This window comes from Papilio xuthus, unplaced genomic scaffold, assembly GCF_000836235.2.
Source record: "Papilio xuthus unplaced genomic scaffold, Pxut_1.1 DF828142.1, whole genome shotgun sequence".
Taxonomy (NCBI): Eukaryota; Metazoa; Arthropoda; class Insecta; order Lepidoptera; family Papilionidae; genus Papilio; species Papilio xuthus.
This window is the reverse complement of record NW_013530507.1, coordinates 5,415,568-5,431,337: the sequence shown is the minus strand read 5'-3', so window position 1 is coordinate 5,431,337 and position 15,770 is coordinate 5,415,568. Positions and strand designations below refer to the sequence as shown.

General features: G+C 33.2%; 2 protein-coding genes across 3 annotated transcripts in view; one reads left to right on the top strand and one right to left on the bottom strand.

Annotated features, from left to right (window-relative positions):
• Positions 1-1,063, top strand: part of LOC106114349 (RAS oncogene family member Rab23) — an 18,333-nt gene extending 17,270 nt beyond the window's left edge. For both annotated transcript variants that reach the window (XM_013307515.1, XM_013307516.1), the window contains exons 5-6: positions 372-538; positions 789-1,063. In XM_013307515.1, the coding sequence (XP_013162969.1) occupies positions 372-538; positions 789-895 (274 nt within the window). In that variant the 3' untranslated portion in view covers positions 896-1,063. The remainder of the gene's footprint in view (positions 1-371; positions 539-788) is intronic.
• Positions 1,064-3,223: 2,160 nt separating this feature from the next.
• Positions 3,224-15,509, bottom strand: LOC106114245 (BAG family molecular chaperone regulator 2). Its single transcript, XM_013307367.1, has 4 exons — positions 15,282-15,509; positions 13,782-13,924; positions 13,445-13,557; positions 3,224-4,129 (listed from the first exon to the last, which is right to left on the bottom strand). Exons 1-4 carry the CDS (start codon positions 15,395-15,397, stop codon positions 3,890-3,892), a joined length of 612 nt encoding a protein of 203 aa, XP_013162821.1. The 5' UTR covers positions 15,398-15,509; the 3' UTR covers positions 3,224-3,889.
• Between the last annotated feature and the right edge of the window lie 261 nt (positions 15,510-15,770).

The following is a 15,770-nucleotide window of genomic DNA, read 5'->3' as shown; positions in this document are numbered from 1 at the left end:
TAATTCCGCATTTCGTCTGATTATACGTTCCGGTGGCCTAATTATTCCCTCCTTTTTCCTGAAGGAAGTGGATTTCAAAGAGAAAGAAATGGTAAGAAATGAAAAATATTTTTTTCTGTACGAGTATTAAAAATAGGCAATGCATCTGCAATTGCTGATGTTTATTGCCAGTTGTCACTACGCTATTTTGGCGAATTCGGATACGCGCTCATTTATTCGAACGAAGGACTTGCATAATCGTTTTGTGTGCATTGTTGTGTCTCCAGATGACTGATCGAAGAAGTTAACTTTGATATCTTTCCCCGAATTTTAAAACTTAAGATACATTTCTTTGTTAGTATTCATTATCAATATATGTGTTACGTCGTCAGTGACGAGGCGGAGTTAGTGGCTCGCGCTCTGGGCTGCCGGCTGATGCGCGCCTCTGTCAAAGAGGACGTGAACGTAGGCGCCGTGTTCCGCGCACTCGCCGCACGCTGCCTCGCCGACATGCGCGCTGACGACGACGCGCCCAGCGTCAACACAACTCCAGTTATTGGTAAACAATTTCGTATTAAGTGTACAACTAACCGTGGGTTTCCGAGACGTAATTCTCCGTTATAATCTCTGTTTCGTCAAAAATTATGTCAGGAATGACGATATGGTTTATACAGATTTTGGTCTTTGAAACCAACTGTACGTGCGGGTCAATGACTCCTATCTGTCAAAGATAGATAAATGTCATTTTAAATATTTATTACGTAAATATATATTTCAATATTAATGTCATGTTTGTTATATGTTTGCAGGTAGTTTCACAAATCATAATAGCAACGGCACGATCTTGCTGCGGCCCGCCAAACACCGCCCCGGCAAGAAGAGAAACGTCCTCAAGAGCGCCTGCAGAATACTCTAATTTAGCTCTCTAAAGATACAGCGTGTTTCTTTTTATTCCATTTGTCTATTACAAATGGGCAATATATTTATATTATGTTTCGTTCAATTCAGGAACTTGATAGTTTCTTTTTAAATCTATAATGTATTTTATGACATTAAATATATTGTGTAAAAAAGCAAATAAAAAGGATGCATTGAAATTAGAGTAACTTTTTAAATCATTCTATACGGCCAGTAACTGTTTTTTATAATTTTTCTGTAATGATACTGTCTGGAAAAATTTTAAATGACAAAAAAAAAAGTTTTAACACATTCAATGCCATTACGATTTACACGAGGACTGTGACACGGAATTCTTAAATTATTATTTTCTATATTTATGATACATCAAAATCAAAAAAAAATATTTATTTTAAATGTATTCTGATAGGTTAGTAATAAATTGGTCACTAATCGATGTAAGAGGTGGCTTATGTACTTATTGTGTACATATAAGATAAACTTAGCCGTTAATGTATAAATATACAACGTGCAATGGAACTTACCTTTTAGATTTTAGTTATACGTTAAAAAAGCACAGACTAACTGGCTACTATAAATATCGAACTAAAACTTTGGCTTTGTTAAGAATATCAGAGTGATTATCGCTTCGAAGCGATTCCATAACGAACTTCAAAAATGTGTCGAACTTTCGATATGTCACGTGATTGTCGCGCGTCAGTACCATACAATTTAGGAGTTCGCTATGGAATCGCTTTGAAGCGAATGCATTCCCTCCTGTTCTTATTGTAGACAATTATTATTATCTTTAATGCATTATATTGTTTTTATCACAAAACTAATATTGTTCCTTAACTTGTTGAATCAGTTTTAAACTTTGTCAGTATGAAAAAGACAGTATATCTCTGATAAAACTTAATTATTTTTTTAAATTTTAGTTAGTTTATATATTAAAATAGATATTTGTTAATTTTCTAAAAAGTCAACGCGTTTATAAGTTACTATAAACTTACGAGACACGTCGAATATTTGTAAATAATTTGTAATTAAATATTTACAATAAATTATTTTTTCCACAAGTTTTTTTTTTATTTAAAGCAAGCCATTTAAAAAGAAATATCATAAGCCAGCTTTAACATGAATAAAACACAATGTTAAGTTTAAATATAGAAAATTTATTAAAAAAAATTGTCAAATTAGAATAACAATTAAAAATATAATTTGGTATTAAGTAGCAGGTATACATAACAAAACTTTCTGCCGTACGCACAGTCGGTAATCGGTGACAAGAGACCCTTAGTGTACATTTACCTTATTTAACCAACACTAAAGGACTCAGTGGCCACTCAGTGACTGAGTGTGGCAGTTAGAGTGTTATTTTAAACTGACTCGCGTACTGACGCGTGCTAAAGCGATATACAGCCAATAATATGAGATGCTTCGTATCTTATGTTTATATTTACTTACAAAAATCAGAAGTAAATAGATCAATATAAACTTATCACTTTTCTCGCATTTGAATATATAAAAACAAAAGTTACGCTAAAATTTTTAATTCAATTGTGATAAAGAATAGAAAGAAAATGCGAATAACGTACAATTTTAAGGTTATTTTTACGATCCAATTTATGCAAAATAATCAATATATTTATGACTAATTTTAAATGTAGACATTTTTCAAAACAAATTGCCACATTATAATACTATTCAATCAATGTTATTTCAATTGAGCATTTTAAAAGCATCACAAAGTATCTATACTCTTTCAATGAGTTTTCATTCATAAAACATGTCTTAAAACATATCTTATTTCAAAGATAATGTAGAAGACTGATATATAAACACGGCTAAACACTCACGTATATTCGTCCGGTGGCGGCACCGACTAGTTTCAAACCCATCAGGGGGCCCTTCATCAGGATGAGTGGCACTGGTATTATTTCGCGGACGCGGCCCTCAGCTCACTGCGCGCCTGCGCTCTTAGGGCGCGTCTTGAGGGGGCGTGGGGCGCGAGCTGATACCAAAGCGTCGGTGGTGTTGTTGTTCAAGTTTCCACAGTATCATTACCACTCATTCTGATGAAGGGCCCCCGATGAGCTCGAAACTAGTCGTTGCCGTCGCCGGACGAATATACGTGAGTGTTTAGCCGTGTTTATATATCAGTTTAGTATAATGTCTCACGAAAGTTTGAATAATTTAAGATATTTTAAGACAAATATTTCGTTTGATAAATATTTAATACAATTTACAGACAAACTGTCTGTCTGTCTGATAAATGATTATAATTATTTTTTCATTCTAACTATATATTAAGGAATTATTTAAAAGTTACACTTTTTTAAATACTAAATAAAAATGAATAATTACGATGATAGTTATTTTGGTAAATTAAGTAAAATTTTTAACATTTCGACAATCATTTATAGAGGGTTCAGCTCTTTGTGTTTATCTCAAATGATAATTTTATAAGAAATTTATAATTCATAAAATTAAATGGATATATACATATCATTTGCTACAAGAAGCAAATACAAACATACAAAGTTATATTAGACAAAGTACTACATAAGATGCTGTACCATTTGAAATTGAGAATGTAATTTTAACATAGAAATTGGATTAAAGTCCATTTTTTTGGGTCTTTTAAAAAGACCAAAATAGTTATAAAATAAATTATGGCCTTACCTTTACGAATTTCACAAAACATCCTTTTTTATAAGATTGATAATTTTTCAATATTGAAAAATTTCCAAAACTTACATTGCAATTAAAATCAAAGTTATAACACCACCGATATGAAATCACCATAGACAAACTACAACACAGAAAGGTACGATCTTTAGGAAAATAATAAAAAAATAAATAATGATAAACACGTAGCAACATTTACATACGGAATTTGTACGTGTTTGTACGCAAGCCACGCACGCAATACACGTAAAGCCACGCACTAAGCCACAGACTAAGTCCAAACACACGCATAGCATGCGCTCAGTGATATAGGCGTATTAATTCACGAACACGTGGTAACATTGAGCTTCGCGAAGTAATCGAGGAGTCCCTGAAGACGTTTCTTGACGCGCTTCTGGTCATCAAGTGTGCAGCCGAGGATGGCGGACTCAAAGTTCTTGTCGGTGCCGGAGGCGGGGTCTGGCTGCGAGGTGCACGCGTTCATGTACGTCTGGCAACGCGTGTGCGCTATCACCGCGTCCTCGTGGACTGACATCACCAGCTGGTCGATGTACAGGTTCACCTGGAACGTTATACGTCGAATTTAGAACTAATCGCAACTATGGCAAAAGGTAACAAGGGATTTTTGAAAATATTGTTAGAAGTCTGTCGTCTTACACTAGCTGTAGTCCGCGATTCTGTCGGCGCGGAATTAAAAATAACTTAATTAGTAGCCTATATGTTCTTCTAGACTATATTCTACATCTATGCCAAATTTTAACGAGATCCATAGACCTAGATTTCTAGAGATATATACTAACAAACATCCATCCATCCAACAATTGCATTCATAATATTAGTAGATAAGTAGTAAGTAATGTAGGGACTTTTACATCTCAGCAAAAGAATATTCGAAGTCGTACATGAATGCTATCAAAAATTTTTGCTTCCACCACAAAATAACGACAAACAGCTATAACTAAATATTTTTGATAACGCTAAAACAACGTAGGCATATAAAAAACCTGGTTAGGGAGCGTATCCATACTACGTGACCCGTTTAGGGGGGGAGCGGAGTCTTTAAAATACTACGGTCAGTCACAGCATGGGGTGGCTCACGTTTTTGTCACGTAGTCATTAGTTGTTCTTTTTCATAATTCACTTGTAATTTAAGTATGTATGCAGTCTTTAAAAAAAAAACTTAGAGAAAACTAAAAAATAGGTCACGTAGTATGGGTACGTTCCTTTAAAACATGTCATTACAAATAACGTATCGTATATTGTAGACGTAAATACAATTCAAAGTATTAATATTAACAGCTGTATCAGACAACTAATCTCCATACACCTTGAACTAGTTTTTAGCCTCTATGTTTTATAGAACTGAATCATAATAATTCTAGATTCTTCAGAGTTTGTTCTAGCTTACATTACGACATAATTTCATTTACTTTCATTTCCGTTTACGTCAAAAATTAAACTGTAATCTTATCGCGATAATATTATCGATAACGAAAAACAAAAACAACCAAAGTACTAATATGTTCATTAACCGTGGGTTTCCGAAACCAAAATGATATAATAGGTATGACGAAATGTTTTATACAGAGAATTTCAGGTATCAAAATCCAAAGGTGTACAAACCGTGTACAAAAGAACACATAATCTTTGAACACTTTTTTTAAAAGATAAGAGTTTATTTAAAAACAAGAAATAATTAATCTTTACCCAAATTGTCCATTGCAGAATACACTCATGACATTACAAGTAACCCATTCATTTACATTACGAATTAAAAACAAGACCCATGAAAACGTTCAAACGTAACAACAAAAGATAAAGCGTGTCTCTACACGTGCGTATATATGCAAATGATATTTGATGCTTTACACCTAACTAATTGAATGAAGCAGACCATTATCGTTGTATATAAAGGTATTGAATGCAGTTTTCCTTAACGGACGTCGTAGTTGGCGTGTACGAAGCCATATACTTAAATACCTTTTATAAATTCCTTTATAACATTTCGTTTGACATTGCATGACCTAATAAGAATTAATTGGCTATTATGGTACTTGTGTGAACATATAAATAACTGTGTACTATATGTTCGTGACTGGATTGCATCTTGAAACCACTGTATGATTCAGACCTCTCATCGTCAATTATATTATGTTCGAGTAGTGATCAGGTCATAGACAACCACGCTTAGTACGGGTTGTTTGACTTTACATATCTTTGAATTTCAGCGCTGAAATCTTCTAGTTCCATCACGATGTTTTCCTTTACCATAAGAAAGTTTAGGTACTTTTAGACATCATTAGTTAGAATCCTTTGGAACGAATGACGCGCTTTCGTTACAAAGTCCACTGTCAGAATGATTAGTGAGGGGACAAAAATGTCGGTCGCGGACGAGAGCGAAAGCGTGCCCGTGGCCCCGTCCCGATGCGTTGGAGGAACAGAGAGGTTTAGTGGGTATAGCTACCGCGTCACCCCTGGGGCGCGGAGTATGCATAAAGCATTCCTCTATCCTCAAGGCTAGTGTTGCGCCAGTACACCGACACAGTGTCGGATATTCTTCCTAACAGTACATACGTAACTCGAAAAACACGTTGGTACATGGCGAAGATCGAACCTGAAGCATTCAGATCTCTACTCGATATTAATAGCGAGTAAAATAATTCATTGTTGTTATTTATAATATACTTAGAGTAAAAAAGTATAATAATAATTTACACATTACGAGTTGACCTCGACTAGACGATATCGATCATACAAGTACCGTGGGAGGTTTTTATGCTTGTTACATGGATAAAGTTTTACACTACACAACCGTTTTCAATGTTCTACCATAAGAAGCATTAATTTAGGAGTAACATATTCTATTTAAAAGTTTTAATCGTACTCTCAATTAATGGATTAATTTAAGCGCCAATAGCCTAATGGTTAAGGGTGCAGATTCCCGACCACGAGATCGGGGTTTCGAATCCCGCTATTCGACTATTGTCGTAAACCATATCCTAGCACAAGCCTAGAGCTTAGTTGGGATGGTAAAAAGAAATATTAGTAAATTTACAAAAATCTGCTAATATTTTATAAAAAAAAATAAAAGAAAAAAATCTTCCAATATTAAATACTTCATTAGTAACTATTTAAAGATTCTAGATTGCAGTTAATCCTTTAAAACAATCCAACGTGTCTTAGAAATGACTGAATGTGACAAAGACCACGTAAAAATTAATTTTGATTATAAAAGCGAAGAATTTAAAATATTAATAAAACATAAAACAGTGTTAGAGAGATATAATTAATTTGAATTTTAATAAGAGATATAGTTAAGAACGTCCCTGCAGCGGTGTGCCGGGGCAATGGACGACTTTGTGCAAGGTTGCCAACTTTTAAAAAATCAATGCCGCGAAGTCTGCAATTTACATAACTTTAGGTGAAAAGATTTTAGTGTTTATGATTAAAATAAGACATAAGAGCTGTATATAAATGACATACAAATAATATAATCTGTTCGTAAGTTTTCTCAAACTTTTTATTGAATTATTTTTGAAAAAAAAAAAAGATATGTTTTGGCAATGTTTCGGCAGTGTTCAATAATAATAAGATTATCTATTGAATTGTATATTTTACTTATGATGGATGGATGGATGTTATAAGGTATCTCCAAAACGGCTGGATGGACGCTGAAATTTAGAATAGATATGGAACATAGTGGAAGAACACCTACGCTACTAATTAAGTACTTTTAAAACCGTGCAAAGTCGCGGACGATGGCTAAGCAGAAAATGAATGTAAAAGAGATAGCTTAATTATCTTTCCTATTTGTTGTTATTAAATTTATACGACAAAGGCCACGAAATTTGACAAGTCGAAGTTATACAAGACGAAGAATAAAAGTTGAATGACCCGTACAAGTGTTACTCAGATGTTAATTCTCAAGTTAGATAATAATCTCCACTTAAAAATGTTTATTTTCATAACTTAACACATTCTTTAGTTTAGTAAAATTCAATATAAAATTGAAGAAACTACAAGATAAGTGAAATGAGGATGTAAAAGTCTGAAAAGGTAATCAATTAATCCGGTTTATTTGAAACCAGATATTTATGTATTGAATAAAAATATTTCATCGTAACTTGTTTACAATATTAAAAATATATAATACAATCAACAAACTTCAGTCCGCTTATGTTCAAGATAGCTTAATTAGACAAAAAATAAACGTACTCAAACGAACGAAAATGAAGCAATACTTTCAATTATAAACTTGATAATATTATGTGTTCAACGTCTAGCAAATCTAAAAAATGTTTTTGGAAATAATAACAACACCGATATAACTCACGCCCGTAACCTCGAGGGGTAGATAGAGACCACGGACCCCTATTTAGTGCAGTCCTGACATACCTCTCTCGCTTCTACTACATTCACACATCTACGAAATATTGGCAGCAATTTTAAACACAAACACAAAAGTTAAAAAACTAAAAGTTGTTTTTCCCACTTGTAGTGTATGCATAAACGTAGTGTTGTTTGTCTCGAGCGTACACGCCATAAGTACATGCCGGAGAGAGGGGACGTCAGTCGATGTCAGACCTTTGAGCCGGCAACACGTGTCGGTACGTGAACGAGCCAAATATAGCACAACGAATGCTACATTGGCGACGAGGATAAAACCGTGAGTACGGAAATAAATTGTATTTGAAAAAAAAAGGAAAGAGAAGACCAGTGTGTAAAAAAAATAACATTTCAGTAATTGATGGACGAGAGTATTGTTTAAATTATTTTGCCTTACCTTACAAAAAAAAATAGTAGGTAATGAATTGCCAAAAAATAGCAACAATCTTCTCTGTTTACATATGATAGTTATTTGTAAAACGTGGCCTTAAGTTGTTCCCAGCCGTGAATGTTTTAAAAACGGTTCGGAATGTAAACTTAACCAATTGAATATCGAAATAAGATCACAATATTTGACTATCAGAAAAACAGATTCATTGCTGTGCTCGTCCGTCTAAGTTGTTAACTACAAAGTAAACTACGATGTCACATCGAAATACATGTGCAAGCGACAAATTAATTCCGGTCTATTGATGAAGCAGGAAATGAATAATGATTAAGAAAAGAAAATATCGAACATTTACAATGATAAAATAAACATTACTACGAGGGTAGTATATCCACGACATATACATATATTGTCATGATTTCGACCAAAAACAATAATCAAATGCATTTTTAAGACTGTCTTCGACCTATGGTTGACAAATAGTGTGTAGATGGATAATAGCATTCGGCGATGTTAAACTCGGTCAACCTTATGTGTATACATAACTTCAATAGCATAGGTACAGTCACCTCCAATAAAGTGTCAGCGATGGAAAAATTGCAAAGAATGCAAAGAAAAAAGAACTCGGCTTGTACGATCGCTTGTATTCTCCATATTCCTTTATGCGTCCGAAACGTGGACCCTACGAGAGAGTGAGAAAAAGAAGATAGACGCGCTCGAGATGTGGTGCTGGAGAAGAATGCTGAAAATACCTTGGACCACCCAATGTACTAAAAAGGCAGCGTCTGGTAAAGCGGGTCACTGATACTTGATGACCACCACCAGTCTGACAAGACTGTAACGACGAAGAAGAAGAACTTTCGCACTTGTCTACAGAGTACGGCTGACCATTAAATTGGTTAGATCATTGAATTGTTACAGGTATAAAAGCACCACGGCTGACCATTAAATTGGTTGGATGATTCATGTCTTACAAGTATGAAAACTGCATAGCTGACCATTAAATTGGTTAGATCATTGATGTCTTGCAGATATAAAAGAACCACGGCTGACCATTAAATTGGTTAGATCATTGAAGTGTTACAAGTATAAAATCACTACGGCTGACCATTAAATTGGTTAGATGATTCATGTCTTGCAAACATGAAAGCTGCATAGCGGACCATTAAATTGGTTAGATCAGTCATGTCTTACAGACATGAAAGCAGCACAGCTGACCATTAAATTGGTTAGATCATCTAATCGTTAAATCGATAAGTTCATTTACAGCCTGAAAAGTTGTCAAGTACATAAATTAAGAAGATTGAAACCCTAATCGATAAATTGATATTACGAGTGGTAAGAAGTTTAAAGCTAAAATCTCTGTGAGGCAAACTGTTAACTAAATTAAGATTTATAAACGCAGCACTCGGCGAGCAAGTTAATTGTTGTGCCGAAAGTGAGTGGAAAGAGATATGTGTATAACATACGAAGGAGTACAGCTTTATAAGTTGTTACTGTCATCTTTATAAATGTAAGTTCATTTAATCAATTTAAATCTAAGCTAGCTGAATACATTTTAGATTTTTGTAAAAAAGTAAAGTAATTTTAAGTCAAATCAATGGCGACTATATTATGTACATTGTACGATATTGTTTTCAAGTAAGTGACTATTCCTTTGTCTTTTTGAGAAGTAATTCTTTTAACCCTGTTATAAGCACCTTACTACAAAATACGTAGTACAATATGATATAAAATGTGATTGACTATTAGTCACGTTTTGTTATAATATTTACAAAATGTATAACGCATACAATTTCTAATATGATATTGTCAGTTACTAAAGTCATCATAATTGGCTTTATTAACGAATCCGTGGCTAATGCTGGATTGGTGAAGGTTCCAGATATACTATTAACTACGAGTATATGTAAGTTCAAATCTCGTGATGTACTGTGCACTAAACGAATTTCGATTCAATAATTGTGAAACAGATAAGTAGTTCCGCTTCCGGCGATAGATGACTCTGTATTTAAAATACATCTGAAATTGATTTTATTGCTCTAATTTGGTAAAAATAAGAGCGTAAACGTGTTTTTCTTTGATAATGACATGCTACAGTTGCCGTAAAATAGAATAAATAAAGGTTAATGTTTTCTTTCTGAAATAGCTTTATTTATAGCATAATTATTGGACCAAGTCATGGAGGAAATCATTGTAAAAGTCGCTGTTTAGGCAACTCCTCGCTGAGGACACACTAGTCGCAGTCGGGTCTATATCATACTTCTCGCATAGTATGTTGAAGCTGGATTTTGTTATCAATAACCCGCAAAAAATTGGTGAGTCAACTTGAATTAAGTTTTAACGGTTTTAAACTCAATTTAGGGAGTAGAAATACCGATTTATGAAATATTGAACCAAAATCGCACTATCGACTTATTAAAACGACTTTAACACACCGCCTAAAAGTGTGTTTAAAATCAAAGAGATCTTGTTGACATATAATTTTACTTTTAAATGGCATTCCATTTGGATTATTATAAGCTGAATAAAAACGATTGTAGAATAAAATGCTATCGCTTAGTTCTACAAATAACTTAACTATTTTCACACAGAAATAGCTACCTGTTTGATTGTAAATAAAATTAGAGAATAAACGGCAATGACAAGTTCATTTGCTGACCTGTGAAAAGAAGGGACAAAGAGTTTGTCTCTTTATGTTTACTTATGTTACGCTTATATTGAAAAAGACTTTTACTATGTTCAGAGTAGTCATTAGCAATTCATTGTTACATATAGGTTGAACATCTGATAAATTGAAAACTTATAGTGGCATTTAAATACTGTCCATCAAGTTAAACAAAATTAAATACCGTTAGTGACTCTGTGTTGTGGGTTGAAAGATCTCAAATAAGCTGGGAAACAAATTTGGTAATTAAATATAAAAAAGGTACAAGTCTTGACTTTTGAAACCTTCATTCAATAGAAAATGTAACATCTTTGAAGGAAAAGAAACATTAAATTGTTAACATAGTGAGTTAGTCATTTTCAGGTTATGTATTAGAAAAAGAAAATTATCATTGACTATTCCATAATATAGGGACAGAACATTCTTATTGATGCGAGGGTGGCTTCATCTGGCTGTCTGTCTGTCTATCTGACCTTCTTTCAAGCGGGAACTGCTGGGCCGATTTGGATGAGGTTTGGTACATTGATGGACAGGAGCCTGGGACCATTGTCATGGACTGATTTTGATGTATTGGAATATGTGAAGTTTGTGCAAGTATTTTGTGGGTTTAATATGTTTCAGTATAAAACTTAATAATATTAAGTGATTAGCCTAAGTGATTGAAATGCTATCCAAGTTAGTATTTCGTACGAGCGAAGTCGCGGGCACAGTTATATCTGAAAATTTAAAAGTAAACAAGTTAAATGGTCACACAACCAGTTACAGCCTTTGGTGTTCCAACTAACTAGTACTGTGTCTACAGTGCATAACATTCATAGTAGGGAGTAAAATTTTATTGTTACTACTAGCGTAAATTATCACGCCTAGGATACATTCAAACTGTTAAGTACTTTTAAGTACTGTAAATTATTAAACATATCTTTTTAGCAAGATATTTGGCTTCGACATTAATAATTTACACAAAGATAACAAAGTAAGCGTCAATTAAAATCCTGCTTCCCATACCGTAGAGACAGGTATTGATGGCGATATTGAAGTTCGGAATATTTTAACGTGACAAATCTCAAGACGAAAATAAGTTTATTTTAAAAGAATTGAGGGACACTGGCGCGTTCTAAATAACAAATGGAAGGAAGTGGAGCAAATAGAAGGAAGAAATAATGGAAACATGGAAGATAAGTATAGGATGGTAACAAATATCTATGCAGTTGTTGTGAAAATAATTATTAAGTGAATTTATAGAAAAATGTTATTGAATCTAAGTTTATTAAACTTACAAAATGGATATACATGTAGAAGTGTAGAGAAACTAAGGATATTGAATTTCATGTATACTTGTATTCCATTAATTGATAGTTTTAGAATACAAGTACCTATACTTAGCAAGATTAAATATATTAAAAAAAGGAAGGGATGTAGTGTATGCATAAACGTAGTGTTGTTTGTCTCGAGCGTACACGCCATAAGTACATGCCGGAGAGAGGGGACGTCAGTCGATGTCAGACCTTTGAGCCGGCAACACGTGTCGGTACGTGAACGAGCCAAATATAGCACAACGAATGCTACACCACTGTACTTTGAATTAATTAAATAAAAAAAAACTCAGAACTCTCCGAATTGCAGTTTGGTAATAGACTTTATTTCATTAAAAAGGTCAAGGTTAATCTACTATTATGACGTCACCAATTATTATTAGACATGTAAAAGCAATTTCAAATATCCCAACAGAGTATAGACAAAGAATAGAAGTCATAAACAAGGCTACATAAGCATTGATTACGTCATCATAACAATTACACAAGTAACTTTGTATTGTAAAACCTTTTAAATTACATTATAAAAAAACTAAGCAATGATTGACTGATAACGAATTAATTACGATTGTTTTAAACCAGCACAAGCCTGTTTATTATAAACTAGCTGTCGCCATCGACTCCGTCCGCGCAAATATATAAAAAAACTTAATATATAGATAAGTTAAATAAAAAGCAACTCTTCAAGGCATAAATTCGAAAAAAAAGGTAAAGAATAAATAGTATCCTATATCCGTCTCCTGGCTCTAAGTTACCTCCTCACCAATTTTCAACCATATCGGTAAAGCTGTTCTTGAGTTATAAATAGTGTAATTAACACGAGTTTCTTTTATATATATAGATAGATATAGATGACTAGATGTAGCCCGCGACTCCGTTCGTGCGGAATGAAAAAAAAAACGAAATAAGTAGCCTATGAGTTCTTTCAGACTATAATCTACACCAAAGCCAATTATTAGCGAGATCCATGGATCCATCCTGGAGATACCTTCAAACCTATGGACACCTTTGATATGCATTAAATAAAAAACTCCTTACACAAAACTACATTTGTAACTTTAAAAATAAATAATGTAGACCCCAAATATAATAATAGCTTGCTAGCATAATGTTAATTATTACCTGATGCAGGGCCTCCTCCTGCTGCGGGTCACGATCAGTCCTCACCGCCACCTCCACAGTCATAGCGCGCGCAAGGATACGATCCGTGTACCTCGTTATATCTTCTTTATCACCTACACAATTCATAATATTAAAAAAGAAACTAAAAACCATAGCCAACATTCAATATCTACACTGTATACTGATTTGGCTACTTTTTGCCAACAATAAAAAAAAAGTACTATTTTGTACGGAAAAAAATCTCTGAAATATCCTTCTATTATGATATTTATCTACTGCTTTTTTATACAACAAAGATATAGCAATTATGAACAAAATGTATAATATATGTACATACATTCAGAGATATCACTCAATAGTTCCGAGTGCTTAACACTGTCTAATGTGGAGAGTAATGAGTCCCGCTCCTCCTCGATGCGCACCGTGTCCCGCCGCAGCCTCTCCACTCGCATCTCAACCTGATCCAACACAGCAATCAACCTGATGACATCAACAACAATTACTAAGTTGCACCACACAATGTTCCTTATTCAAAATATTTTTTTTTATATTATAAGGTGGCAATCAAACAAGCAGCCATCCAAATTCAAGCAAAACAGTTGAGACTCATTGACTCCAGCAGTTGAATTACTTCCTATGCATTCCATCCTTATGTACAGTTAATTAAAACCCAAAGTAAATATAAATTTTTCAGAAAACCTAGAATTTTTAGCAAAAAAGTTCTGTCAATATCTATAACAGATTATAAAAACTATTCCATTTTTATAACAGAAAATTGCATGCAAGAAAAATAAACATACATTTATGGTATTTGGTCATGTTTAAATTTCTTTCCAACATGAAAAGCACTATTATAATTAAAACTTTTCCATAACACACTGAGTTTTATGTTTTCCTACCTTTTTACATTGATTATAAACATGAGATTGAAACAGAAGATAATTGTATAAATACCCAACATATACATTAAATAAATATCTATGGTCTGACCACAAATAGCACAACACAGGTGTTAACAACTATAATAACAATAATCTTGGATGCCTTCGAATAAGAAATGAATCCTTTCAATTGTATTAAGTTAATAATTTATTAAAACAAAACACAATGTTACTTGAAACTAGTGGAACAATGGTTAATGAAAATAAATTTAAATTATTTATTGAATTAATGGTTCTTGGCATTCTTAGTCTGTGAAATAGCACAAACTATTGTTTATTTTAATAAAATATACATAAAAATCTAAAAATTAAATAAAATGGTACAAGATGTTTGCTTTAATGATATGGTATTTTGCATCCATTAGTTGTAATGAAAGGGCCATACAGTCCCAATTTGTAAACAACATGTATGTTCATATCAGAAAAAAATGTTCATAAACCATATATCAAATGTATTACTGACATGTTATCTTGTTAATGATAATTATTTTATGCAAATACCACAAGAAACAATAAATTTATTTGAAAGTAAGAATCAAACTAGCTACTCCTGTGATTCATAGCTACATTTAGTAGTTGTTACCAAATATGGTGAAGGCTTTGTTCTGATTTAGATCACTCATTGATATAATTGATTCTATTGTTTCCTTTACTTTGATTTTTTTTTATAATTATTAGAATTTAATGAGTACAACAAAATTTTCATTAATTTCTTTCCTAGAAGTTCTAACTTTCATAACGTTTCATATAGAGAAATATTTTATTAATGCGTGGGAAGTAAAATACATGATACATTTCTGTAACAGTTATGGATGAAAAAATCGTTTCTACAAATAAATTATGTTGTGTTTTATTCATAAAGAGCTACATACAATAAAAAAAACGATATTACTCACCTGTCTTTCGGTGCCTGTGGTCCAAGTGCTGAAGATTCGTCAATAAGTGGCAATCGCGAACCTTCGCCGGAGTAGGACCACTCACTGCCTACATTAGTGTATTGATCTACTTCCATATTTTCCAATTGATATTTATTATTTGAAGCCAGATTAAAGTTTTGTGCGTTTGCCGACCTATTATTGTTTATTTCAAGAAAACAAAAAATGTAATACTTCACTCGCTGATGAATTCAAATGTCAAAATATAATCAGAAACACCATAGATTATTAATTTTTGTTAAAACATCACAGAGTATACAGAACAGTACAGATTGATCCAGGCAATGGCCAAATTACTTTTATTTCTAAACGAATTCTCACTCACCTCTATAATTTCCAAGATCTAAGGAAATACTACGCATAGTCATGGGTCATCTCCAATTCCTTCTAGAACGTATTCTGTACCCCGCGCGTATCTTCCTACGACTTCGTCATAACCACAAATTCATT

Coding starts and splice junctions, on each gene's coding strand:
- LOC106114245 (XM_013307367.1), bottom strand. CDS start 15,397: ATGGAAGTAGATCAATACACTAATGTAGGCAGTGAGTGGTCCTACTCC. Junction 13,925..15,281: donor CCACAGGCACCGAAAGACAG/GTGAGTAATATC, acceptor TGATGTCATCAG/GTTGATTGCTGTGTTGGATC. Junction 13,558..13,781: donor ATTGAGTGATATCTCTGAAT/GTATGTACATAT, acceptor TGAATTGTGTAG/GTGATAAAGAAGATATAACG.